At 53.4% G+C, this 26,776-nt stretch overlaps 6 protein-coding genes across 6 annotated transcripts; 4 read left to right on the top strand and 2 right to left on the bottom strand.

Moving 5' to 3' along the window:
* The first annotated feature begins 297 nt into the window (after window positions 1-297).
* On the top strand, window positions 298-2,189 carry GGS23DRAFT_255839 (uncharacterized protein). Its single transcript, XM_051512298.1, has 3 exons — window positions 298-491; window positions 565-996; window positions 1,075-2,189. The coding sequence occupies exons 1-3, from the start codon at window positions 471-473 to the stop codon at window positions 1,654-1,656; spliced, it is 1,035 nt and encodes a 344-aa protein (XP_051368651.1). The 5' UTR covers window positions 298-470; the 3' UTR covers window positions 1,657-2,189.
* A 6,202-nt stretch (window positions 2,190-8,391) lies between these two features.
* On the top strand, window positions 8,392-9,423 carry GGS23DRAFT_614401 (protein-L-isoaspartate O-methyltransferase; the record flags this gene model as incomplete). The annotated part of the gene is made up of 1 exon (XM_051520649.1): window positions 8,392-9,423. A coding segment is annotated over one exon (1,032 nt), but the record flags the coding sequence as incomplete, so codon positions are not given.
* A 914-nt stretch (window positions 9,424-10,337) lies between these two features.
* Window positions 10,338-12,016, top strand: GGS23DRAFT_583107 (NADH-quinone oxidoreductase). Its single transcript, XM_051517264.1, has 4 exons — window positions 10,338-10,742; window positions 10,813-10,840; window positions 10,941-11,033; window positions 11,139-12,016. Exons 1-4 carry the CDS (start codon window positions 10,471-10,473, stop codon window positions 11,412-11,414), a joined length of 669 nt encoding a protein of 222 aa, XP_051368649.1. The 5' UTR covers window positions 10,338-10,470; the 3' UTR covers window positions 11,415-12,016.
* A 180-nt stretch (window positions 12,017-12,196) lies between these two features.
* On the top strand, window positions 12,197-12,981 carry GGS23DRAFT_599870 (acyl carrier protein; the record flags this gene model as incomplete). Its single annotated transcript, XM_051518983.1, has 5 exons — window positions 12,197-12,424; window positions 12,596-12,613; window positions 12,673-12,753; window positions 12,820-12,868; window positions 12,935-12,981. The coding sequence occupies 5 exons, from the start codon at window positions 12,197-12,199 to the stop codon at window positions 12,979-12,981; spliced, it is 423 nt and encodes a 140-aa protein (XP_051368648.1).
* Window positions 12,982-17,234: 4,253 nt separating this feature from the next.
* On the bottom strand, window positions 17,235-19,706 carry GGS23DRAFT_255364 (uncharacterized protein). The gene is made up of 3 exons (XM_051512297.1): window positions 19,132-19,706; window positions 18,910-19,028; window positions 17,235-18,789 (listed from the first exon to the last, which is right to left on the bottom strand). Exons 1-3 carry the CDS (start codon window positions 19,244-19,246, stop codon window positions 17,275-17,277), a joined length of 1,749 nt encoding a protein of 582 aa, XP_051368647.1. The 5' UTR covers window positions 19,247-19,706; the 3' UTR covers window positions 17,235-17,274.
* Window positions 19,707-25,284: 5,578 nt separating this feature from the next.
* On the bottom strand, window positions 25,285-26,112 carry GGS23DRAFT_255354 (uncharacterized protein). Its single transcript, XM_051512296.1, has one exon. The coding sequence runs from the start codon at window positions 25,974-25,976 to the stop codon at window positions 25,389-25,391; it is 588 nt and encodes a 195-aa protein (XP_051368646.1). The 5' UTR covers window positions 25,977-26,112; the 3' UTR covers window positions 25,285-25,388.
* Between the last annotated feature and the right edge of the window lie 664 nt (window positions 26,113-26,776).

Below are 26,776 nucleotides of genomic sequence, written 5' to 3'. Positions count from 1 at the left end.
CGCGGGTACTAAAGGGGTACTTCGACGCCTGATGCGCCGCCTGCACCAGAGCAGGTAGCCCGCTAACGCCAGCCCCGACAGCCTTCTGGAACCACCGGCCGCAGGCTGATCCAGGTAGGCACATTAACCCCCCCAAATCTTGCTAATCTCGTGCCCACTCCTCTCCCTCTTCTTCCTCGAAACTCCCGTGTCGCATGTCACTTTCTCTCACCATCCCATCCCCCATCGCCGTCCCCATCCTGCATCGTCATTCCTCCTCACGCCATCCAATCCCCCTGCCCCTACTCAGTCTCCCAACACGCTCCTTAACTTACCGGGAATCTCTCTCTGCCCTGCCTTTCTCCTAAAACTTGTTCCCATCGTTCCAGCGACACCGCCATTCCCTTTGCCACTTCAATACCAAGACACGCCTCTGCTCTCGCTACTCCTGTATTTTGTCCGGTTTTCCTTGCCTCTCTCTTATCCGCACCATGTCCCGACGTTACGAGCGAGTAGGTGTATTCCCCCTGCTACGGCCGCTTTGTGTCGAGTGGCGTCGAAGATCGCCGTTAACTCGCTGCCCAGGTCAATACCCAGGACGATGACGAATCTGATTCTCCGATTACGTCCGCTCCGTCGCGACCCATCCCGAACTCGCCTCCGCCGTCCTTCCACTCGCGATCCTCCTCGCTCGATAGGAGGCGGCAGACTGTCGACCCTACGCTGGCCGACGCGTTCGATGCCGAAGACGACAGCGACGACGAACCCGATGACCGACAGCGATTAGTTCGTGGAAACTCGTTTCCCACCCCGGCCAATTCCGCCAGCCAGAATTCCAACCCGAGGAATGACGGGCCACCGGTTCCCGCGGTGCAGGCTCCGCAGCCTTCGGGTAGCGCAAACGCTCCGCACACGAGCTCCAGAGTGTACGGCGGCGGGATCCAATCCGATGGCGTCTTTTCCAATATGATGGCGCGGCCGGAACGGGGGGAGAAGATCGTGGAAGAGGCCCCTCCCGTACGTCACCCTCCCTCAACCGCGATCGGCCAGACCTGTTGGGCGCATGCCTGACGTTACTAACTAACCAACATCTAGACCTACGAGCAAGCAGCTGCCGACGCCGCCCCGCCCTACTGGGAGACCACGATCCTGGCTCCCGGCCTCGGCGGCCCCGACGACGTCTACATTGATGGCATGCCCGTCGGATCTGTATTTAGTTTCATCTGGAACGGCATGATCAGCATGTCGTTCCAGTTCGTGGGCTTCCTCCTTACCTACCTGCTCCACTCGACGCATGCGGCCAAGAATGGTTCTCGCGCCGGCCTCGGCATCACGCTTATCCAGTACGGTTTCTACATGAAGGGTGCCTCTTCCAACTCTGGCGGCATGGGCGCGCCCTCGGATGGATATGCGCAACCTCCCGACCCCAACAGCCACGACTTCGACCCCAACTCTGTCACCACGGGCAGTGGCGACGCCGCTTCGGGCCTGAGCGAGATTGCAAGCAGCGAATGGGTCGCGTACTTGCTAATGATCGTGGGATGGTTCATCTTGATCCGCGCGGTTAGCGACTACATCAGGGCAAGGAGGCACGAGCAGCTTGTTCTCCAGAGCCCGGACAGGGGGCTGGGCGTGCCGATTATTGCCGAGGGCGAGAGGGCCGAGACGGTGGTGTGAACCCATGTACAGACCGTCTAGGGCGTCTCCTGAAAGAAGGAGACCGTATTCTCAGAGTCCAACGCGGCAGATACCATTCTAGAAAGCCTGCAGTTGGGCAGAGATGCGAGGATGGATGTGCAGCAGGTTCCGCTTAGCTGACGGCGTTTACGGTACTGGGAAGGGACAGTCTAAAGGTGTAATGGGAGGGGAGGGAATCGTCCCATCGAATTACTGTGTTTTTGAGCGACTATTACAGTAGAATCGTATTGCTATGGCCGGTCTTGAAGGATTCTATACGCCCACTGTCATCTCTGGGCGTAGTCGCAAAAGCGAATGCATACATGAGTCCCACGCGGGACAGGTTGGCTGCTTGGTAGCTGGCTGGCTGGCTTCTGGGGCGTGAAACGCAGAGAGTCCATACGGGGATATGTCCCTAATATACGAGAAATTGTGGCCATCTAAGGAACGGGTGAACAGTTAATTAAATTGCAGTTATCTACGTAGCCTTTTAGAGCCGTTTTACGTGCCTTTTATATCCCGATTAACCCTCGTTAGGGTAGGGCTTACCCTATAGCTATACGTAACCGATTACGTACTTACGCGCTTATACGCCTTCTTAGCCTAGGTAAGGCTATCGTTAGGTTTTTAAATAGCGTAAGGCCCTAATTCCGTAGTATTTTCCTCCCTTATCGCTTTATTTACATACTTATTTCGTTTAAGGAGTAAGGCTATTACGGGTCCTTTAGATATAATAACTTAATAAACCTTTAGTATTTCTTCGCCTCTAAAGGCTTCGTAAGCCTATTAGCCGCGTTCTTAGCTAATAATACGTATCTTAGCTTAACGTACCTCTCTTTTACCTCTTACCTTACGTAGTAATAATCCTTTCGGATATACCGCTTTTATTTATTTATCGCGGTTTCCTTTACTTACGTATTCGTCGTCGTACTATCGTATCGTAGGGTAATAAGGCCTACGGGTATTACGCTTAGTTCCGTAAGGAAATTACGTATTTACGCGGTATCTACTACCGCCGTCGATAAGGCTATATACTTAACCTTTCCCGAGCTTCGCGTAACTACCGACTAAAGCTTCGATATTTATACGATCGGAACTTCTATTATAAAGAATACGTAACTATTCGTTAACTTAATTATGGATATATTTCCCGCGTAATTCGAATTTACGTAACCGTAAAAACCTATCTCGTTATACTTTTTATAAGGGTAATTCTTATCTAATTACCGATATCGGATCCCTCGGCTTACCGTTTCCTTAAGATATCGCATTACGCGTTTAATTCCTATTTAATACTCTTATAAGGGGTTATTTATAAAACGCGCCTAGGTCGAGGTTACGTAATTAATATTAGGCCTCGTAATATATACTAAAAAGTTCGCTTTTCCTACTAGCGAGGTATACTTTTAGATCTTTCGCGGGTCGGCCTTATCGTTAGCTTCTTTTAATACGACCGCGTTCCGATTCTTCGGGTTATACGGTAACGGATATAGCTTCGTATCGCCGTAATTAAGTTCCTTTAAAGCCTTTTTCGTATATTACTATTAATCGAGCCGGACGTTTCCCGTAAGAAACGATCGTTTTATCCGGATTCTAAAAAACTAGTTAGCGTTTCCTAAGTTAATTACTTTAACTTTTTCTTTAATTATATTCGTAAGTTTATAAAGTCGTTCCTTTTTAGGTCCGAATAATAGGAAATCGTTTACATACGAAGCGATTACGTTTCTTATTCCGGGTCTTATATAAATAACGTCGTCTAAAGTTAATAAGACGTAGCCGTATTTCTTTAAGATGCCTCTTATACGTTATTATTACGCGGCTCTAGTTTATTTTAAGCTATATAACGGATTAATTAACTCGATAATCTTCGACTCGTTATAATTATAGGTTTATTTCTCTTTCTTATAGGCCTCGAAATACTCCTTTAATATAGGGAATTATTTTATAAAGATCCTTTCGTTTAGCTTCCCGTTAAGGTAAGCGGTAATAAAGTCGATTTAAAAAATATACTATTAATAAATAACGGCTAACGCCATTAGCATTTTCTACGATATTATCCTTACCGTTATCGCCTTAATCTCGTTATAATCGATACTTTTTCTCTATATAAATCCTCGGGCGTAGATCCGTACCTTTAGCTTATCGAGATTTCCATTAGATAGGAATTTCTTCTTTAAGACTTATTTAGCGTCGATAAAATAACCGTTAACTACCTCGCTCGGCTATATAAACTTAAACGTATTACGTTTTAAGTTTTCTCGGATCTCCTTAAAAACGGCCTAGGTCTAAAGATTACGCTTTAATTTTTTTATTACTTCCTTAAAGAGCGGTTCGTTTTCGTTTATCTTAAATAAGCCTACCGTTATTAATACTATTTACTTATGGCTTTATTCCTACGGTACGGTAATAAGCGTATTAATATAATATAGCTCCTCTTAAGGTACGTTTTTAAACGCGATTTTAGGCGTATTTTATTCGCTTTTAAATATTCTCTCTAACTCGCCTTCTTACGAGCCGCCTAGCGCTAAAGCGGAGCGTACCTTATTTAACTTAAGTAGTACCTTTAGTATATAAATCTAGGGTAGTTTCTTCTTCGGGCGCCCTTTCCAGGGGCGTATCCTATCCTTATCTTCGTTTATAACGTCCTCGTCGGTAATATTATTATCCTTATTATAAACGTTAATCGCCGCGATCTTCTTCCGATACCGTAGCCGTTTCTAAACGTACTTAGGCAAGGACTTAACGACGTTTCTTAGGTATAAGGCTCTTTCGGAATTTCCTAGTTCTTCGTAAAAGATAACGTAAGACGTTTTTAAGAAACGATTTCCTTTTACGAGCTAGATTAGGTAGTTATATTCCCCTTCGTAACTCATAAGAACGGCGCGGGCTTTACGTAGTTCCATTTTCTCGGAAACTACCCGATAATTCTTATCGATATAAGCTACGTAACGGCTACCGACGATACGTAGATACGCGTTATTAGGTTTATAATTCTTTCCTAGCTTTATACCGTCTATAAATCTCTCGTATAACGTAAGTTCCTTTATAAACGAAACGTTAATTCTATTAATCGTATACGCCGTTACTATAAGGACGTAGTCCTAAAAGTAAGTAAGGATCTTTATCTAAACGTAGATTACTTTAATATCGTCCTATAGAAAGCGTATACTTCTTTCCGCTACGCCGTTTTAATATTAATTATTTAACGTAAAGATATTTAACGTAATGCCTCTTTTATTATAAAACTACTCGATAGCGTTTATACCGAACTTTCGGCCGCCGTTAAGGCGTAATATTCTCATCCGTCGCCGGCTCTTATCCAAGGCGCTCGGTAATACCTCGAGTAACTAATAAACTCAGGTAAGGTAAGTTATTAATACTTATTAAGCCTCTCCCTTAGACTTATATTAAGTAAACTCTTTATTTCGGTTATCGTCGTTTACGATTAATATAAAATAACGGTAGTTTTCGATCGATAAAAGCTATAACTTTCCGAGGTCGTATTAAGTAATTTCCCTAGGAGTCTAGGTACGCTCTTAAGGATCTTTCGAAGGTATCCTAGTAATCTTTATTCGATTATACGCGTAATAAGGTATCGTTTTTATAAGTACTAGGTTAAGGTCGATTCCTATCGACCTTTTAATAGTCTATATAAGTCTCTCCGTATTAAGGTAATAAAGGCGGCGATATTATAATATTAATTACTTTATAGTATTATCGTTTAATTATATTAATATCGCTTATAATATCTCGCTAAACTTACCGAATTAATACCTTAGCGCGTCCCCTTAGTACCGTTTAAAGGGAAGGAGTTTCGGCTCCTCTTTCTTATATTCCTATAATAAAAAACCTCGTTTCTTAGGGTTTAGGATCGTTAGGATAGTCCCGTTAAGGTTTATAATATTATTTTTATCTAACTAACCTCCGCTACGATAAAATAACTCTCCCGAGAAGATCTTAACTAAAAAGGAGCTAATAAATAACGTATAATTTAGCTACGCTTTATTATATCCCCTGTCGTCGCTAATAAGGTAATAAGTAGCCTTACTTATCTTTATAACGTTTATAGGGCCTCTTTCCGTATTAATAACGTAACCCGGTAATAACGTTACTACCGTTTTCGGGTCTAGATCTTTTAAATCGTTTATAACGTAAACGTTAGCTCCTATATCGAAGAATAAGTAATCCTTATAAGCGTTAGCTCCCGCTCTATAGTTAATTCTTAAAGGCTTTACGGGCCGCTCGTTCTTTAATAGGTTAGTTATAGTTAGGTTATTACCGGGGTTAATAAGGATAGGCTTTTATTTAAGGTCCTTTTTATAGCGTAATTCGTTATAAGCGCTTATTAGCCTAAAGAGCTTTATTATATTTATCCTCGTTCGATATATCCCGCTCTTACTATCGTAATAACCGAATTAAAGTAGCGTATACGGTACGTACGTAATATATTACGTCGACGGTTATTTCGAACCGTCCTTTAATTCGCCGGAAGCGTTATCGCCGTTACTATTACCGCCGTCGTTACCCTTACCCTTTCGTTCCTTTAACGGTTTCGGGTAGTCCTTAGCCTTATATCTATATTCCTTATAGTTAAAGTAAAAGGACTTTCCTTATTAATTTTACGAGGGCTTCTTTTTCTTGCCTTTTTCCTTACCTTAAGCGTTATTAGCCTAATTATTATTACCGCCGTTACTTTTATTACCCTTATACTTATTAATTTTATTATGGAACTTTCCGCGGAAATTATTAAATACGTTTAATAGGTTTATAGGTTTCGTTTTAATTATAATATTTACGATCTTAACCTAATTAACTACCTTATTTTATATATAGCTAAGGAATATCGTAATTTATTACTCTTCGCCGATTACGAAGCCGGTATTTATATACTAACGAACGATTAGTTATTACTTAAACGTAAACTTTACCGGATCTTTACCGTCGTATTTTATTTTAATAAGTTATTCTTATAGCTCTTATTAACGAGCCTTTTCTATAAAGGTATAGGTTTAATCGAATATCTTTAATATCCTCGTACTTAAACGTACGCCCGTTATTAATTATAAAAATTAACTCCGGTAAGTCCCGGCGATTACTTTCGTTAGAGATATCTCGTTTTATTCGTCGAATTCTACCCCTTCTTTATACCTTACCTCCTTTATAAAAAGCATAAGTATATCCCGATATAAGCTTTAGTTCGAAATTTCCTTAAGATAAGCGTCCTTATCGGGATTAAAAACGAACTTCTTTTAATTAATCTTACCGTCCTTCCTAAACGCGGTATTCCTATTCCTACTCCTTACCTTCCGGCTACGTCTTTTACCGTAATCGGAATTATTATCGGAAGAGCTTCCTAATAGGCTACTTAGGCTACGGCCCTAACGGCGGTAGCTCTTACGCCGGGCTAAACGCGAGGTACGATAGTAGCGGCTATCCTCGCGGTTCTTACGGTAATCCTTACCGTAGACTCGTTAAGTCTTTATAACCGACTTATTTAGTTTCCTCGGAATCTCTAGGTCTTTAATATAAGGTTTATCCTTACCTTCGTTAACGTTAGTAAAGTCGCTTTCTTTTATTAAATCGGCGACGTTTTACTAAGATTAGCGATAGCTTTTTTACCGTTATTCGTTTATTATTTTTAATTTAATTATTATTTCCTTAAGGAAATACTTTACGGTATTTATACGCTAATTAATATGCTCGGTCGTTTTACGTAAGCCTTCCTATAACTTCCTACGTATTTCCTTATAGAGGTCCTTTAACGCGATATCCTACGTAATTTTCTATTCGGTTCCTTCCTCGGCCGCCTTATCTTATAATCTCGTAGCTATCTTCGTAGCTATCCTCGCGATTTAATCGTTTAACTTATCGATAACCTCTTTCTACCGTTAATCGTAGTTATACGGTTACCCCGGGCCGCTCGTTTATCGGAACTTTCGTTACTTAATTACCTCTATAACGTAAGTAGTTAGATAATAATAAAATAACGTAATAATAAGCTTACGAAACGTATAAGGTACTACCATATAGCTATCTAAGGAACGGGTAAATAATTAATTAAATTATAGTTATTTACGTAGCCTTTTAAAGCCGTTTTACGTACCTTTTATATCCCGATTAATCCTCGCTAGGGCAGGGCTTACCCTATAGCTATACGTAACCGATTACGTACTTACGCGCCTATAGAAATACATTAATATCCTAGCCTTCTATATATGTCTTCCGTCCGAGCGCGTTTGATGCTACGACGGATTCCGACTGTTCTACCGCAGCTACATCGCGGGTCCGATATGTGCATATCCCGCATGGCTGTATACTCGGGATAACGTCACGCCATCGGAAGCAGGCTATAACCTATCGATAACGCGGGTATAACTACCGGTACCTAACCTGGGAGGTACCTTAGGTAGAGGCAGGTAGTGCGTAGGTACTTAAGGTACCTAAGGCAGGAGAAGAAGTGCCCCTCACTTCAGGCGATATCAAGCGGGACGGAATATGACGGGTTGCTATGTCATGACCATCACCTGCTTTCGATGCTTTCGATACTACCTCGCCGTTTTTCGGAGCAGCACATACAAAGATCACGCCGATTCTGATGCCGACTCTTTGAGCGACTGGACCTGCTCACTTGCGGCGAAGAGTTACCGCCGCTTCGACTACCGTCTCCTCTTGACCTTGTACCGCAACTAATCTCACCTATCTGCTGCCACCCGGCAAGACAGGTCTCACAGAATACGGGCGAACATCTACCTAAATCTATCCAAGGTGTCTCCCGAACTAGCTAGGCTCTCTCGTCTCGCGGCGTTGCTGCCAGCCCGGGCCCGACCCATCTACCACCGACGCTTTTCCGGGGGTTCGCGACCGATCTTCAGCATGCCGTGGCGCAGCTCGGGCCGCTCGAACGCGGAGCTGGTCGAGAACCTGTGGCGCAACGAGCTGATCACGAGCCCGCGCGTCAAGGAAGCCTTCCTGAGCGTCGACCGCGCGCACTACGCGCCCGCGGATCCGTACGCCGACAGCCCGCAGCCGATCGGGCACAAGGCGACCATCAGCGCGCCGCACATGCACGCGCAGGCGGTCGAGACGCTCCTGCCGTTCGTGCTGCCGGTCGGCGGCGGCGGCGCAGCGGGGGCGGGGGGGGCGCCGGGGAAGACGATCGGGCTGGCGGGGCGGCCGCGGCGCGTGCTCGACATCGGCAGCGGCAGCGGGTACCTGACGCACGTGCTGGCGGAGCTCGCGGGCGCGGACGGCGTCGTCGTCGGGCTCGAGCACATCCCCGCGCTCAAGGAGCTCGGCGAGCGCAACATGGCCAAGAGCGCCGAGGGCCGCCGGCTGCTGGCGAGCGGCCGCGCGCGGTTCCGCGTCGGCGACGGCCGCAGGGGCTGGTCGGAGCCGAAGCCGGCCGCGGACATCCCGGGCGTCGGCGGCCCCGCGGCGGCGAGCGCGGCCGAGTCGAGGCAGATGCGCGGCGACGCTGCTGCTGCTGCTGCTGCTGCTGCCGCGGCGGGAGCAGGGGCCACGGCCGAGGACGAGGGCGGCTGGGACGCCATCCACGTCGGCGCCGCCGCGGCGGAGCTCCACGACGAGCTCGTGCGCCAGCTGCGCAGCCCCGGCCGCATGTTCATCCCCGTCGCCGAGGACAACGGCTGGGAGCAGTACATCTGGACCGTGGACAAGGACGAGGACGGCAAGGTCCGCAGGCAGCGCCTCTACGGCGTGCGGTACGTGCCGCTGACGGACGCGCCGGCAGCGGGGAAGGCGGAGTAGTCGCAGGTGCTTGGGGTTCTGCGGCGGCAAGGCACAGACTGGCACGGACGGAGCAGCGGACCTGTGTGTGGTGGGGGAGTACTCCTCGTCTCCTGCGCCGAGGTGAGCCCCGGCACAGGGACATGGGCATCACGGAGAAAAAGCGCGCGTGCTGTAGCTGGCAGAGGGGCCGCGGGGGCTGCCTAGGCGAGGCGCCGGACTGTATGACTAGTGTACGGTAGTCTGTGTGGGGAGGAACAGATACCAAATTGCTACTGCTTTTTTTTTCCCCTTTTGCTAAGCTCGGTCAATCGTCGATCGTCTAGCTGTCTGGTTCTTGTCTCCAACGCTAACTTCATAGCTCGCACATAGCTAAACTACCTACGTAGGTACTTAGGTAATGTTACCAGGCAATGGGCAATTCCCGAAGCTGTACTTCAGGCCAGCCGTGTGCTTGTGTTTGTGTCATGTCGTGCCCGTGTGATTCATCGTTCTTGTCGGGTTGGATAGGCTTCTCCGCGATGTTAATAGCGCTGTAGGGTAGTGTCTGCATATCGAGGCATGACTACCTACCTCCGCCCTCTACCTACGTTACGCCTGCAAGTGGGCTGGTGAGGGGGCTAGGTAGGTATTGTTTCTACGGATTGCTCCTTTTCACAAAGGCAAAAAAGGAATTGTTATTGCTGCCGGAGATCAGGGTCGCGATGATGTTGACGATTGACGAGGTCTACTAGAGAATCCCGCTGGGTACGTAGGTAGGTACAGTGTAATCATGCGATGCATTTTCTGGCGCGAGCGACGTCACCGCGGCATAATCGTCGGCGGTGCGCGATCGTGGCTTGACGATCTTGTGGCTAGGCACATTCCGCCAATCACGGCAAGGCTTTTGTAATATCCAGCTCCACCAAAAATACTCCAGCATGATCTCGATGCCCACTCTCTGCATTTGCCTACCTACCTACCCTCTTCTCAATTTCTCGACAGCCTATATCTACCGACTCCGTGACCGCCCTCTTTCCCCCTCTCCCTCCCTCTCTTCTGCTGCCGCCCACCCAATTGCACTGCGCCATGCAAGGGATCGCCACATCGACGACAGCCGCGATGCTGTCCCGACAGCTCGTGCGCCGCCGACCCGTCACGGCCGCCGCCGTGGCTAGAATCGTCGCGCAGCGCACCTACGCCACGCCAGCCGGTCCGCCGACTAAGGGCTTCCGAGTTCCTCCACCGAAGAAGTGGGACGAGCAGGAGGAGACTCTCCTCGACAGCAACGGCCGGTACTTCCTTATGACCGAGATATTCCGCGGCCTATATATCACGCTAGAGCAATTCTTCCGACCACCGTGAGTCCCCGCCCCCCCTTCTCCCTAAGCAGTTCGAGGAGTCGATGTTGACGTCGGGCCACGTATCCAGATACACCATCTACTATCCTTTCGAGAAGGTTCGCCCCTCCCAACCATGCGCCCCGGCGCCCGAAACAACCCTGCGCGATATTCGGGCGGAAGATACCGGGTGGAATATGGCGACTGATTTTTCGGCAGGGCCCCATTTCTCCCCGTTTCCGTGGCGAGCATGCCCTGAGGCGGTATCCCTCAGGCGAGGAACGGTGTATTGCCTGTAAGCTCTGCGAAGCGGTACGTCTAGCCCACCCTCGCGGAATCTATACCCCCCCGAGCTTTTATCTTGCCGTTTTGCAGCCTGCCTCCTCTCGAGAGACGACCAGCTGACGTGCGAGGCAGATCTGCCCGGCGCAGGCCATCACCATCGAGGCGGAGGAGCGAGCCGACGGGTCTCGGCGGACAACCCGCTACGACATAGACATGACCAAGTGCATCTACTGCGGCTTCTGCCAGGAGTCGTGTCCGGTAGACGCGATCGTGGAGTCGCCTAACGCGGAATACGCTACCGAGACGAGAGAAGAGTTGCTGTACAACAAGGAGAAGCTGCTAGCGAACGGGGACAAGTGGGAGCCGGAGCTAGCGGCTGTCATCAGAGCAGACTCGCCCTACAGATAATCGGCCGACGGGGAAAGGAAAAGAGGATTAAAAAAAGGAGGGGAGGGGGAAAGATGTCTTAGAGCAGCTGCACTACAACGACGTCTTGTAAATACCAACCAACTATCGAGTCCCATGAAGGGCAATGGACGTGTTCCGTGGGTGAGCCGGGAGTCATCAGCGCCGCCTTTGTCTCTGTGCGTCTGGTGGTGTCCAACCTGCTTGGCTGCGCCTAGGTCGGGTGCCCATTTCCATTGCGGCTAGGAGGAGGGGGGACAGGGACAGCATTCCATTTATCGTGCATTGCTTGGATGGGGATGGGCTCGACGTACCGAGGAGGGTACCTGCAACGAGGGAGTGGGTCTTCTGATTACGTGCATATTTCTGGCTAGCCAGGTGGCAGGCCGGTGACGTGCTGTGGCTCGCAGCTGGCCGCTGACATATCCGAGCCTCTGTTGTGGGCAATACTTCATAGATACTGTAGATACGTATGGCTGGTGCAGGGCTGAGTTGTTCGTGGCGGTGGCTGTGATCACGTGCACCTAGCTGTGCAGGCACTCCCCTCCAGCGCCCGTTAGCTCCGCGGGTTCGGATGCAAATGACGAGAAATTTATTATCACTGCACACCACCAGCCAAACCCACCTTCGACATTCTCAAGAAGACAGGCTCGACACCCCACCAGCTCTCCCACCCCTCGCCGCCGGGCACGCCCACACGCAACGTATCCTCCTCTATCCTGTGCCCTCTCGCCTGCCGCCCATTGAATCGAGCTACGTCGCCCGTCGCCTCTCAGATCGTCGCCATGCTCCGCACAGCATTAGTCCGCGCCGCCGTCGTGGCCTCTCGCGCAGGGGCCGCTCGCCCCGTCGCCCGGAAAGCCGCCGTGATGTCTCCCAGAGCCGTGTTCGCGCCCGCCCCCAGGCTGGCTGCCGTGCGCGCTGTGCGCATGTACTCCTCCGACTCCGGGAACGGGCTCGCGAAGCAAGACGTCGAGGCACGGATCATGGGTATCCTGCACGGGTTTGAAAAGGTGAGTTCGGTTGTCTCGCGCACATCCCTCCTATGGCGGACGTGGAGGAGGCCGGGTGCTAGGCGCAGTGAAGGGTGCCCCGGCGGGATTGGGGCGCTAGTGCTAGAATACTTGTCGAGGGGGCAGTCGGGATGAGAAAACGCCAATTCGCTAACGGTGGTGCATACCTAGGTCAACGACACGAGTAAAGTAAGATTCGACGTGGATACGCAAGATGTGGTCCCCCCCGAGATACTGACCCCCGGTAGATCAGTCCGACGTCCCACTTCTCGAACGATCTCGGCCTAGACAGCCTGGATACGGTGGAGGTTGTCATGGCGATAGAGGAGGTAACGAGCAGACTTCCCGCTCCCGGGCTGCCGAGTCTCAGACGTGATGCCTAACGACATGTGCAGGAATTCAGCATCGAGATACCCGACAAGGACGCTGATGCTATCCACAGTGGTATGATACCTGGCCGAGTTGGGAGTTTACCACCCTGACGCAGTCGCTGACTCCTGATCTCAACAGTTAACCAGGCTGTCGAGTACATCCTGAGCCAGCCGAATGCGAACTAACATAACAAACCATTGTATAATATCGGCTACGCCACTCATAACAACGGCCTGTGTTTAGAGCTTGGACGCCGTGGCGGTGGCTGCGCATGCCTATAAATCGTCGGGCGATGACCTCGGGACCCAAGGCCGCCAGATCAAGCAAAGATAGTCAAATGTGGATGAGAGAGGATACAACCCGAATTCAGGCGAGATGTGGTCCAACTGGCAGGTAGCTCCGGCTCCTCGCCCTTTTTTAGTGTATAGATATTTTCTCTCTCGCCTGCACACGCATTCTCTCTCTCTGTCCCTAAACCCCTCGCCTGCAGGTGTGCTTCTACCTACAACTGACATGATGGGGACCATTGGTGAGTGGGAAAACTGGTTTCCGCCGAGCCATTCATTTATCACCCAGGGTTGAGTGCCTTGTGGTTGCGATGGGACCGGGCCGGCCAGTTGCAGCCGTGTCCTCCTGTTTCGGCTCGACACACGGCCTCCCATTTGACAGGAAAACTAATAGCCTCTCCATACCGATGACGGTGATTGAATTGAGCACTGACTCGGCAGCTCCGCTACGAGACTCACAAGAACGCCCTTGTCCTCACCGTTTTTCTTTTTAGTGACCCTCTCAGAGCAGTTCGCGTTTATGTGAGAGAGGGAGTGTGTTCTGTGTCCGTGGTTATTACGCATTGCCAACCTACTGAACAACAGTGGCCAGAAATGAAACGATGCTCACCTCCAGTGTCTAACCTGTATTGGAAAACTCGTGAGGCGGCCCCTCGATTCTTTCCCCGGCAAGCTGGCTTTCCCGGGCGACGTGGAACAAAATTGGATAGCGTAACCGCGGCAAGCGACGGCGGGAATGAGGAGGTAGGTGTCATGAGTGCGGGTAGTCCCAACGTTCCCTGGCGTGATCTCGGCGATGGCCACCTTTTGTATCGGCCTCGTCATGTTATTCACTCAACAGCTATGTCAGTGCTAGACGGGCACTAGTTTCCGCCCTCTAGCACCCTCAGAGATTACGGCGGGCGGGTTATGGGCCCCAGACCAGCTTTACGAGTCAGAAACAGGGGCTAGCCACTGCGCGAGTTCTGCACATACTTTAGCTGGGCTATCACCGAGTACTAACTACATCGCGCCAGCGGACCGATAATCCCCTATCTGCCGTCGCTCGCGCCGGGGGTGTCTGTCTCAAGGACGGTGCGTTCGCAGCATTCTTATCGAACCACACGGCCGCCCCTCCACCACGGTAACATAAAGGGCCTGCGACAGAGGCCGCCGCCGCCGCCGCCTCTGGCGTCGACAACAGCAACAGCCGGAAAAGGTGGTGTATGGGTCCGACGGGATCTTCTGCTCCAACGGAGCCATGCCAGGCTTCGCTACTCGCGACTTGGTTCTTGCCGGCCTTCCCGGATGCTGCGCCGGTTCCGCCCGCACGATTTCTCCCAGGCAGCGTGAGGCGCTCCGGAGCGAACCACTCAGAAGTCGGATGTTGATACGGACCGGGCTTAGCCTACGGCATGGGAATAGGCGAGCAGTGGACTGGGGCACCCGTGGGCGATATATTCGTGGTCCAATGTGTTGTGTAGACGAGTAGACATATCCCACACGCCCGAGACACTCGGCCCCGGGACCATCTAAGGCATCAGCCCAATATGACTATATTATCACCGTGCTTTCATCGGCCATATGATAGGCAGTCGCGAGATCGTCGAGAGCGCGAGTCCTCCCTACGACTCTTGACGGCCGATGAGTGATCTCGACGACATAGCTCACTCCGCCCATCCTGGGCCTCTCTCACGCCTTTGTCAAACAACGCAAATAACTATCCAAAGGCCGTTTTCTATCCAAAGCTAACTGTGTTACATTTTCCCGAGAGTATGCCCGCCTACTAGTCGTGGTGTTGACAGCTTTTAGGGTCCTCGGACCGTTAGAACTAACCCCGGACCGTTGCTCGAGGCAAAGAACTATCTAATGTGACGACATCCGTCAGAGTCTTTTAAGGCTGGTTACGATCGTCCAGCCTTGCTTCGCGCCGATTACTAGATATCGTAGAAACTCCACGTAGATCTAGGAAGCGCGGCTGCGAACGAGGGTTGTATGCCCATCAGACCCCGAATGGCCCGATGCTACAGTCCATGCAGGCGATTTACAAAGCGTCAAATATGCGCATTATCTGGTCCGTACGGCGAGTGCAAGGAGTCCTCTCTCACATCGCGTTCATCGCGAGAGGTCTCCCGGAGAAGAACGGCAGTTTGCCTACTACCCCGTCCTACCGGGAGGCCGCCAACACGGGCGACCACGAGCCCGAGGCCACGGCTCGCTGCTTGGCAGGCATAGTCGATACCGGCCACGTGCATGTAGGGTTGGGAGAAGGGCGCGGGGATCGCCCGTATAGCACGCTATGTGCAACCGCGCAACCGCCGCGGCAAGCAAAAACGCCAGGTTTAGGTACTTCCCCCTCTGTTCGGGAGAGTACGTTTGCTCCGCTCACCACGTGTGTGCGCCTCTTGACCGCTCGGACGGCGTGCCGCCCCGGCCTCCAGGCGCACAGCTGAGGAGGTTCGGGGGCCGACGCGTACGCCAGGACGAACACCGAGAAGCCGGCGTATGCCGACCCCGACCCCCGAGAGGCACGCCCAAGGTCGCGAAGACACACACACGCCTTCCGTCACCCGCAAGACACGCCCTCTCACAGGTGGCGCCAGCAGCACCCTTCGTCTCCCCGCGGCTCGCGCAGCCTGCGAGAGACGGCGCGAGGGCTCGGGCCGAGGCCGCGCCCGGAAGCCGAGCCTCTGCCCGCTCGAGCGCCGGCACGGGGGGGGCATCGCGTCAGCAGGGTCTGCACCCAGCGGCGGGGCCGGGGGGCGAATACCCGCCGCCGAGTCCGCGCCGAGCTACAGTGTAGTACAGGCCGTGCAGAATCCCCGATCGTTCCGATCGATCGCCGACGCGCCACCGCTTTCCGGACGTCGACCGCGGATTGCTGGCCCGTCGCTGCGCGCGCGGACGTACCATGTGTTCTAACCGCCGCCGTCGCTTTTGGGTTTCTCCCCCCCCCCCCCCCCCCCGGCTCTCCTCGCGGCCCGCGTTGTTCTCCGTCTTCGGCTCCGCATCGGCTCCGCCCCCTATGTGTACGGCTGCGTGCGTCCCGGCGACGAGGCTGCGCCTGGGCGGCGGAGGCGAGGGCGCGGCGGCAGCCGTCGAGGCGAGAGCGAGAGGGGGAAACCGAGCAGAAGAGTAGAGGGTGAAGGAAAGCTGATCTGGGGGAGTTAGTCTTCTGGTTATTCTCGGCGCGTGCAGGCTGCCGTTTTCCTGCTTGCCGGCCCGCCCTCTTGTCACCTTTTCAACGTCCTCCTTCCCCTTGCCGAGAAGCCAAGGGCAGTCCGCGAGAGACTGAGGATAAGAGGAAAACGTGGCGAGGAGAGCGTGTGCGCAGAGAAATTACGACGAGAACCACGATGGATGGGATACATAGAGGTAATAGCAGCGGCAAGAGTAGCAGCGGTAGTAGCAATGGGCGAAGAAAAACGCGATATATTTTACCAACCAAGTGAACTCCAACCGCCGTGCCCGAAACCCCCCTCCCTCCCTCTTATGTGCCGCCTCTTATAGTGTGTGTGCGTGCGTGTTTCTCGTTTCCATGCCACACCACTCCCCTCCATGCCGGGCAATACTTGTATGTGTGTAAGTCTGTATGCGCGTCTGCGTGTGTGCGAGAGTTTTTTTTCTCTGTTTTTAGCCAACCTGGAATGCCGAGATGGATAGAACAAGGAATAAAAAAAAGACAAAATTGAAAAAAAAAAGTGCCTGATATACTACGAGTAACATGAGCCCCGATCCAGATCCAGTTCCGTCCCATCTCTTCTATACATGTATCTGCCTTGCTTGCTATGCATTCAACGACAGCCTTCCTCATTTTTAATACTCCAATGCTGGACGCCCCGAGCAACGCTCATCGCCGCGTGTTTATGTGTGTGCATGTGTGTGCGCTTGTCCCGAGTATACCTCAATACCTAGTAGGCAGCGAGCGAGCTTCTCCGGCCAAAGAACTGCTTCGTGATTCGTGGCTTCATGATGCGGGCGTCGGTGGCGTCGGCGTCCCGACATTCCCATCCTCGGGGGGCACGTCCTATCATCGGGGGGGTTCTCGCGTCAAGGAACGGGCGTCTTGCTTCTGCAGACTCTTCTCCGGCATCGTGTCCGTGGCAGTGACTGTTCCGCTGACCGCCCTGTGAGGAATACGCATCATCGTTATTATCATCACTAGTCTCTTCCAAAAAAAAGACTTGTCTCATGTCTCGGAGCCGTCGTTGCTCACCGACCACCGACGCCCTCGACCACCCTCGCGGCGGTGCTGTCGTCTTTCTTCCCGGCCGCGGTTACGACACCGACGTAGCTCGAGCCCCAGACGCTCATAGCCGTGCCCACTCCGGACGTCCGCTTCCTGGCCCTGATCGTGCTATCTCGCTCGCCGTCCTCGTCCATGCTGAAGACGAACTCGCCGTCTTCCTCCCCAATCGGGGTCGTGTATCGAGCGCTCGAGCTGATGGAGCCGCTACTGACGTGTCGTTCAGCCGAACGTCCGTTTGTCGGTCGCAAGGTGTGCGAGTTGGAATGGGGATGGAGCGACTCGCCCCCGTTGCTGTCGACACGCGTGCGCTGCAGCTGCTGGGTGAGGACGCTGAGCCCTTCGATGCTGCTAGACCGACTAGCGTTGTGGGATCGGGCGACGTTGGCGCTGAGGCTGGACTGGCGTAGGGGACTCCCCACGTGCCCGAAAGCCCCCGCGCTGGCGGCGGCAGCATGCTTTTTCGCCTCGTGCTCCTCGAATTGACGCTGGAAGAGCGGGCCCCATCGACTCGGGCTCGACGCCATGGGACTGCCGAATTTGGAGTTAGCCTCGGCGTTGGGCGTGCCCGTACCGCTCATGCCGACGATGCTGGGGGATGTGCCGTTCCCCCGGTGGCCATTGGCCTCTTCTTCGGCCGCTCGCGAGCCGCGCCGAGCCTTCTCGGCGGGCGTCAGCAGGTCCTTCAGGTTATCGGGTAGGTAATCCTCCTCCAGGAAGGGGAATTCGGATTCCCAGTCCCGATCGATGCCGCCGACGATAGCACGAGGCGCGCTGCTGCTGAGCATCTTGGGTTTGGCATAGCGACTCGAATGCATCTGGCGTCTGCCGTAGTACTCGTCGTTCGGCTGGGTCGGGGGCGAGGACCCGGTGGTAGCGGTGGCGGATAGATGTTCGTTACTGCCAAATGCGGAGTGGTGGAGGAGCTTCAGGGTCTCGGAGGTCCTCGATTCTTTCGCCGCGTTCAAGGACGGCGAGGGTGAGTCGAGTCCGAACTGCGAGGGTACGGAAGAGGGCCAGGGGCCACCGGGATAGCGGGCGGCGTTCGATATGCCATTCGAGTCGAAGGAGGCGGGCAGAGGCGCGTCGAGGACGGACAGACCCTTGGCGGCGACGGGAGAGAGGCCGAGGCCGAGGCGGGACGGGTCTTCCTCGCGAGGCGAGCCGTACTGGGAGCTGGTGTGGGAGTAGGTGGTGTCGATCGTCGGAACGTTCTCGAGACTTGGGCGGCGGTCAACGGACCGGTAGGTGTCGTTCGGGGACAGTGGATAGCCGTAGGCGTTGCTGTAGGGCGGATTGGCGTCAGCGCGCATGAAGGAATTGGTCAGGGCGCTGTTGGAAGAGTTGTAGGCGGAGGCGTTGACTCGGCCGCCGAGGTGGATGGGCTGGCCGATGGTGATGCCATTCTTGCCGTAGTTGATGCGTCGGCCGTCGGCGAGGACGTGGACATTGGCGCACTTGGGACCGAATTTGCAATTGCCCTGTGATGGCGGTGGTGTCACCAGTTCTTAGCTCTGCCCTGCTTCGGTCTCTGCCCTCGCGGCGCGTCGTGCCACAGCGCAGAGAGACAGACCCGTCTTGCCTCCCCTTCTCAGACTCACCTTGGCGAAGTACTTGCACACCGTCTCCGACGCCGCACCGAGATCGTGGCTAAAGGGACACGCGGAGCCGGCCTGGCAGGCGCCCTGTCGGAAGAATTTGCACGGCACGTGCGAGGTGTCTGTCACGGCGCGCCATCGAGGTTAGGGACGCACAAGCAGGACACAAGCGGGACCGCCATCACGAGGACGACGCCGACTCGAAGGGGAGCAGCGGGGACTTACTAGGCGGACTTCGCGGGCCATCGAAGCGGCCGTGCGACGGGACTAGCGGACTCATGGTGTTGGTCTGCGAGGGGATGTTGAGGCTGCCCGACCTCATGTGGCGATACTCGGACATTTTCCAACGCAGCAGCAACAGCAGCAGCGGCGGCAATGGCGGCGGCGAGCTCGGGCGGAAATATAGTATTTTTCGAAAGGTGGGGAAGAGATGAGGAGAAGAGGGAGGAGCCGGACTAATAGTAATCGGCGCAGTGGCTGGATCGGCCAGCACTTGGCTGTACCCGGTAGTGGTTACAGCGCTGTCTGGTAGCGAGAAGCTGGGTGGGAGGATTTAGGAGGGGCGCGCCGACGACAACCTGGTCGCAGCGAGCATTGACGCCCCCCTTTTTTCGCACTCTCTCACTCACTCTCTCTCTTCTTTTCCTTGCCTTTATTTTTTTTAATACCTGCCGGGGAAAAAAAAGAGTAACTCGAAGATCGTGTCGAGGTCCTCTTCAGAAAAAAAAATTTTTTTCCGCCCTTTTTATTTTAATCTCCTTTCCTTATCATTCCCACGCCCGGGACCGAGGCGCACCCGAAGCCAGACTATGTAGACGTCGATAGCCCGCAACCTAGACAGATGACGAAATGTTATTATCGCAGTACTGGCCGGAGGCGAGGGAGATGAGAGGCGCCAGGGCAGGGCAAACGCAAGGGGAGGTAAGTCAAGGCAAGAAAGGTTGCAGAGGTAAGCAGAGCGACAGCATCCGGATTTATAGGCTGCGGGCGGAGGGGATTTCGCCCAGAACGGTCAAGAAAATGGGGAGCCAAGCTGTGAGGATTCCGAGAGGCAGATGCATTCGGAGGAGAAGCCAAAGGAAAGAACATGGAGATTCATAAATGCGAATCTGTGTTGACAGGAAAACCCGGGGCAGGAGGCAGGCGAGTCCACACGCAGTTTGGCATTGTTCGGTAGGCATGCATGTAGACATGTAGGTGGGTGTGTGTGTGTGTGTGGGTGGGTGTGGGCTTGTGAGCGTGCCGGTAGGCAGGGAAAGTAGGGGAGAGGAGTGCGGGTAAGGGAGGACGATAGGATGGCGGATGCTACCTGCTGTTGAGGATTACGACAACGGCGGTGGTGATGGCAAGTGCTTGGTGACGAAGACGAAGACGAAGAACAGGCTGCAGACGACGATGGGCGGCGATGCCGGCGATGCAGAGACACGGCGAGGGAAGAAGAAAGGAAATGCCTGTCTAACCCTACACGTATCCCGCATGCGCCTCAGCTACCACCTGGATGTGCAAGGTACAGGAACCACGGGTTAAAATTAGGATGCAGGAGAAAATTGAATTTGCGCGACGGTGATTTGAGAATCCCAATGCTCCGGATATATGCGTGCTATGTGTGCTATCCGGGCTATGCGATGCGTATGTGCGCGCGCGTGTGTGTCGGACGGTGACTGGAGGAAACGGGGGGGAAGGGGGATGAGTTGTGCGAGTCGTTGGGATTCAGTCCTTACCACGCTGGACGGCGAAAAGTCGAGCAACGAATGGATAGCAGGGCGAGGAGGAGGGGGCGGGTGTGCGGGAGAGAGGGAGCGAGAAAGAGAGAGAGGCGAAAGGACGAGGGGAGAGACGAGCGCGGAGGAGAGAAGATGCGTGGGTGGGCGGGACGGGTTTAGCGGCGGCAGAGATTCGGTCAAATCAGATCAGATCCACGGAGCCAGAATATATGGCTTCGATGTATCCAAACGTACGGATATGGATAGTATGTGTGTCTGAGCAGGTAGGGAAATATGGGTATAGTAATGGGATGGAATGGGACGAGATGGGATGGGATGGTAGCTATGTAGGTAGGCAGGTAGGTAGGTAACGTGTAAGTAAGGTAGGTTATGTAGTAGCAGGGACGGGACGACAGCAACAAGATGACGAGGGGGAGGGGGGAAATGGGAATGGGAAGATCCGGTATTCAGAGCTAGTTAATTATGGATACGGCGCAATGCATCCGCCGACATGCCCCAGCGCACACCTGAGCAGGCCGCGGTTATGTCATGCACTCCGTAGATGGATCTATGTATCAGACGGCTTGTGTGGGTATGCTGCTGCGGTCACTAACGTTGGCAGCATCGAGCGGAGGCGGGCGAGTTCAGAGCCGTAAGACAAGATGGGAGGATGGGGAGGGGAGAGGGGGGCGGGGGGGGACAAGCAGAGACGACAACAACGACGACGACGACAGTGAGGATGATATCCAAGGGACGCCGGATGAGCGCGAGTGAGCGAGTGGGCGACGGAGGGAGAGAGGGAGGAAACCCGAAGGCGACGAGACAGAGAGTTGCGTTGCAACGGCTTACCAGCCAGGTTCTGATTGGAGCGAGGGACGGATTCGCTACCAGTGGTTCGCAGACAGCAATCCTGGGAGAATGCCAGGGGGGTTCGACGAGAGGGCGGAGGGCGACCAAGATACCTAAAGGGTCCGTCGAGGAGGGTCAGGCTAGAGGGGACCGCGAGGAGAGGGGGCTCCTCGCTCTTTTTATTCTCTTAACTGTTCTGGCGCCGGGCAGGGAAGGGTGGAGACCGAGTTGCGCGTGTGCACAGGTCAGAGGGACCGGCGGGACGAAGAATGGGTGAAGTTATATCGCTAAGTAAGTCAAACACATGCGTAGGTTAGATACGAGGGTACGACACTAGCTGAGTACCGTCGGTCGACCATAATGTGTGTCCCCCATGCAAATAACCAGGACCAAGGTAGGCGGGTGAGAAAGGTGACCGACTCTGGATATGATGAGGAGCAGGGATACCGAGAAAAGAATTGGCGCTCAGCCGAGAGGAGTGGCAGTGAATTGTCGAGGAGTTGCGATTTGTCCCGCGCAGAGGAGAACGGGGGAGGGAGAAAGAGAGAGAAAAAAAGGAATAGGCCTTCTTCTTCCTGGCCTCTACGTCCCCCTTGGCTCGCTCCCTTCTCGTCGAAAAGAGGAAAGGGTCAGATTCGGAGAATAGGGGAATTTGCGTCGGCTCGCGGGGCTTCGATGCTGAGAGTGAATCACTCCCACGCTCGGCTTAGGTGGCGCTGTGGGTTCGTTCGTTCCGCTGACCCGTTTCCCTAATTGCCTTCGGAGGTTGAACTCGAAGAAGTCGGTGACAATGCCTGAGACTCTTGCCTAGAGAGGGGACGGGTGATGGCGAGGAGTGATCGGCCTGCTAGCTAGCTGACGGACCGGTTCCAAGGCACACCCGGGGGTGGAATGCAAATACTCTCTCTACGGCGTCACTAAACAGGGCCGGAGGAGCCAAGGTGATTCAGGAACCACGGATGCCTCTGTCTGTCTCTGATCTATTGTATAGCAAATGACTCCGACTAACCACGAGGACGCAGTACTGTGGTGTCGACCAAAAAAAAAAATTTATTACCCCCCGTCTTCTTCTTCTCACGCGCCCCCTCGTCTTGCCGTTGTTATGTCCTGTCGATGTGTAGGAACAGCCTGTGTTGAAACCGTGCAGTACCTAGTTCGAGGTAGCGAGGCGGAGGCAGAGGGAAGCGAAGAAGATGCAAAAGGAGTTGCCAAATGAGTAATAGACGAATCGTCCTACCAGATAAGAGAGGTCATGCAGGTTCGCTGCAAGGCACTCTCGGGTACTCGACCTCAAGGCAGTACCCAAAGTAGCAGTAAAGCGAGAATTGTAGGTAGCCGCCTAGCAGGTACCCCAGCCGCTCGTGCTGCCTGTTGGCCCTGTCTCCCTCTCTCTCTCTCTCTCGCGAGGGGAGGAACTGTTGGCTAAACCCTTGGATGGGTCCTGGTTTTAGGTATCAACTGCTGTATGTATTCTGGTGTAGGGAAGTGCGGAGGAATGGCTCCAGGATAATAGTGCCAGGACGGGTCCAGGATTCGATGGTTCGGGCGAGACCTGCAGGGGGGTTGCTGTTGTGTGGGGGTCCTACAGGAGCTCTCAACCCTCGGTGCCCGAGAGCGCTTGGGCCAAAGGAACTCGACGCGCCGATCTGGCTGTAGGAGGAGGGGGGAAGGGTAGAGAGAACGCCTCTATTGAATCGTTTGGATCCGATTCCTGCCGCTCTCGTGACTTTCCCGTTGCGAACGGAGGAGAAATTGCGTCAGGGAACGATCCACAGGGAATGAAACGGTACGTTGGATGGATCGTCACGATATCTCACGAAACCGATGTACTGGGCGGTACTGAACGCATGTAGGTATGTAGATAGATAGAGGTAGACAGGTATTTGTGTGGGTGTGTACGTATGGGTGGCCGAAATTAGGGGAAGACGAGACTTCGCTCTTCAACCGCCAAGCTGGGGCAGAGAGGTGGTTGCGCCTTTGGGCCGTAAATCTCACAACAGCTCAGTGGGACGGCTGGTCTATGCCAAAAGCGGGGAGAGGTCGTGTCAGAATCAGCATGGGACGAATCCAGAAAATTACGGCTTAATCAGTAGTAATGCTAATGGCGACGGTGGACGAAACCGCCCGTAAGCAAGAGACAATGGGTAAGGTGAGAAACCCTGGAAACCTGATGATCGATCCTTTTGCCTGGAATCCCGATGCCCGGCGTCCAATCACTGGAGGTTGGGGATCCGGCTCGAGATTACCACATTAGAGATCAGCAAATGAGGATAACAATAAGCCGCGGGGTCAATTCTCCAGTGCCCAGGTACACCTTGCTGGAATAGAGCCCAGGTCAACCTCGAGGTTACGCAACGGATGACCGGTTTTCTCTGGGCCAAGAGAGAAAGGGGGGGGGGGGGGTTCGAATCGGTGAAGGATGGGTCCGAAGTCGACTCGGCGAGGAAGCACGGACGACTCAAGGCGGGTTAGTCTCTGGATAGTGGGAATGCCAAGTGGATGGATCGTATCTTGAACGACTGTGGACTTTTGGGAGCTAGCTGAGGACTGGTCTAAAGGATGACGCGCCGGACAGGTTCACGCCGGACAGGTTCACGCCGCTCTGTAGACATCTTCAACAGACGCCAGGTGCGCCAACGCTACTTAATATATCGTGATATGTGTCCCTGAAACCGGGAAAGACCGTGGTTCAAGTGACAAGGGAAGAAGGAGAAGAAGAAGAAGAAAAGTGACTGCTCACCTTATTATATATCGTATCTGTTCGTATCTAGTGTCGTGCGTCAAGAGGGCAATGCCGTGCCGGGTGAGGCTAAGAGATACAAGGTGTAACCCGTACGTGAATTACAATGTGGTAAGACCGGGTGTCGCCCTCTCTCATGCGTCCCGAAGCGTCCGTGATCAGCGACTAGCCTGACTAGTGGGCAGCCAACCTAGGTGACATATCAGATCCAGCAGGTTGGTGGTCTGGGCTCCCCCGTTAGCTCATCTCTGTGGGAGCACACCGCATCCCATTGTCGCTGCTGTGCTTCGTGGAGCCAGAGGCGAAGGGACCATAGATGAGATCGCTTACCGGCGGCCAAGACGGCGATGCTGTGTGGGTGGATAGATGCTGTTATTCTAAGTGGAGCTTTTCGGGACTGCAATGTTTGGACAAAAGCGGAGGAGGGGATTGGCGGGAGAACTGGAATGCAAGTAGACGTTATAGGCAAGCAAGAGAGAGGGGAGGGGCTCTTCGAGACGTCCCAAGGGGATGGATTTGGGATCTAGGCTGCTAAGCCCTCGTTTCGTCAACACGGGCTTATCCTCGAAGCCCGTCTTGGAGCTCTATTTATGTCACAGGCGTCATATGGCACGATATAAGTGAGCGCTAGTAGACCACGCTGTTAACCGAGAGCCCACAAAAGAAACGCGACCCCCCGGATAGAACATGACGTACCACGGTGGCTCGTCCGCCCGTTTAGGCCCCCGCCCCCATGGTGCCGAATTAATAACCGTGTAGATATATCATGTTGTGTGTAGGTAAGTGGCTGTATAGGAGAGCTGTGTGTGGACCGGTGGGTGAGAGAGCGGGTGGGTGGATGGATGGTTGTAGGTATCTGCATCCGTCTAACACGGGAGGACACTAGACGCGAGAAAGAAAGAGACACGAGGGAAGCCCGTGTCTTGCAGTTCACGACGATCTTGTTTGTTTTCTCTCTCTCCTCGCACCAATACCCGCCCATGCAGACTGGCGACGGGAGCTACCACTGCCATGTTTTCGCCGACGCCCCGGATGAAAACGAGTGAAACCAAGACTGAGATGACTTATAGTAGATGCCGTAGGCACGTACCTATGCTATGTGTACATACATATGCACGCAGAACCTCCACCTCCACTTACACGCATATGCTCACACACGGCACCGGCGCATGAGAATTCGCCTCTGCTCATCATTGGGGGATTCTAGTTCGAGGCGGGGAGACGGTCCTGGATGGTATCAAGCCGGTAACCGAAGAAGAGAGACCCCGACGGTGCCATGGCGATCTTGTAAGCAAGCGTCCGACGCACGTCGAAGAATACGGCCACATCTCCAGGATGACGGTCTCCAGACAACGGCAGAAAGAGAGAAACAAGGCCGGCCATCGATGGTGCGTGGTCGAATGATCTGAGGACTGCCTCTTGGACGAAATAAGGGTAGGTAGGGTCTCAGCCTTCCCACCCTGTCGCATGCATACACGCGTATACATACATAACTTGGCTGCATCGGCTGTGTTGCCACGAGGTCGCGAGGTCGCTCTATCTGCGCTAGCGACGCTGGACGATACGATGTTGTGGGAGAGCTTCATACTCGTCAACCTGAGCGACGAAAGGTCTTGCATGTCGCCGAGATACGACGTCGCCGCGTCGCCCCGTCGCCTCGTGCTACATACTATATTCAGCCATAGTCCCAATACGGGATGTAGCCAGTAGATCGTGGTTGGGCCAAGAACCCCGACAATAGCTGGTGCTGGTAGCGAGTTGCTCGTGAGCCGTACCATGTCCCCAGTCTCCACCTCGTCAAGTCGACGCGATGATGGATGACGATAGTAGTAACGACGTGTGTGCCAGTGTAGATACCCTTCCGAACGACCAAGCGAGACGGAGGCGCCACGGATGGATGCTACAGCGATGATGGGGGACGGGTAGAAGAGGGAGGGAGGGGGTGATGGAGAGGGGGTTCGTGCCCAGGAGACGGTTTTGCCTAGGATGTTAGGTACATAGGTACCTACCTAAGTTGCCTACCTGAGGTCCTCCTGTGCTTTATATTAGCTAGGTACTCAGGTACCTACCAGGGCGGGAATTGCCATATGAACATTCAGGTTTACCCGGGAATGCAGTATATTTAGGGGCGGGTACATAGAGGCAACCAGCTTCAGGTGTATAGAAAACCGCAGCGGGAGACTCAAAGCGCATACGGGTATATGTATATGTTACCTATGTAAGTAAGGAGGCGCCTAGGAGGTATATGTATACCCGGATGCAGGTACCTAAGGAATACGGAGACTCGGTGGGTGCCCCCACACCGAGACATCATGTGGCGCCGGTGGCGCATGGGCAGAGAAAGGCACGTTGTTGGAGACAGTCAGCAATGTGGTAAAGGTACCTACTTAGGAGGTAGGTAGGTACCTAAAGTACAGGCTAGCTGCGGAGTGAGAGGTAGGTACCTCAACCCCACCAATCGATGTACCACCCACTCGGGACATCTCGCCTCCTGCTACTACCTAAGGTACCTAGCACATGTACCTCCTTATAGGAGGTACTTCTAGGAGGTACCTGAGGCAACGCCTCTGGTCCGCTG

Source organism: Durotheca rogersii (genome assembly GCF_024521655.1).
Source record: "Durotheca rogersii strain YMJ 92031201 chromosome Unknown GGS23scaffold_27, whole genome shotgun sequence".
Classification (NCBI taxonomy): Eukaryota; Fungi; Ascomycota; class Sordariomycetes; order Xylariales; family Xylariaceae; genus Durotheca; species Durotheca rogersii.
Note: the sequence above shows the minus strand (reverse complement) of the source record. Positions and strands in the feature narration are given on the sequence as shown.

What these genes read in the sequence shown, in the direction of transcription:
- GGS23DRAFT_255354 (XM_051512296.1), bottom strand. Translation starts at nt 25,976, where the DNA reads ATGGTACGGCTCACGAGCAACTCGCTACCAGCACCAGCTATTGTCGGG.
- GGS23DRAFT_255839 (XM_051512298.1), top strand. Translation starts at nt 471, where the DNA reads ATGTCCCGACGTTACGAGCGA. An exon ending in TGTCCCGACGTTACGAGCGA is followed by an intron (nt 492 to 564) that starts GTAGGTGTATTC and finishes CTCGCTGCCCAG; the next exon opens with GTCAATACCCAGGACGATGA. An exon ending in TCGTGGAAGAGGCCCCTCCC is followed by an intron (nt 997 to 1,074) that starts GTACGTCACCCT and finishes ACCAACATCTAG; the next exon opens with ACCTACGAGCAAGCAGCTGC.
- GGS23DRAFT_583107 (XM_051517264.1), top strand. Translation starts at nt 10,471, where the DNA reads ATGCAAGGGATCGCCACATCGACGACAGCCGCGATGCTGTCCCGACAG. An exon ending in TCTACTATCCTTTCGAGAAG is followed by an intron (nt 10,841 to 10,940) that starts GTTCGCCCCTCC and finishes ATTTTTCGGCAG; the next exon opens with GGCCCCATTTCTCCCCGTTT. An exon ending in CCTGTAAGCTCTGCGAAGCG is followed by an intron (nt 11,034 to 11,138) that starts GTACGTCTAGCC and finishes CGTGCGAGGCAG; the next exon opens with ATCTGCCCGGCGCAGGCCAT.
- GGS23DRAFT_255364 (XM_051512297.1), bottom strand. Translation starts at nt 19,246, where the DNA reads ATGTCCGAGTATCGCCACATGAGGTCGGGCAGCCTCAACATCCCCTCG. An exon ending in TGGCCCGCGAAGTCCGCCTA is followed by an intron (nt 19,029 to 19,131) that starts GTAAGTCCCCGC and finishes GCGCCGTGACAG; the next exon opens with ACACCTCGCACGTGCCGTGC. An exon ending in TGTGCAAGTACTTCGCCAAG is followed by an intron (nt 18,790 to 18,909) that starts GTGAGTCTGAGA and finishes CCGCCATCACAG; the next exon opens with GGCAATTGCAAATTCGGTCC.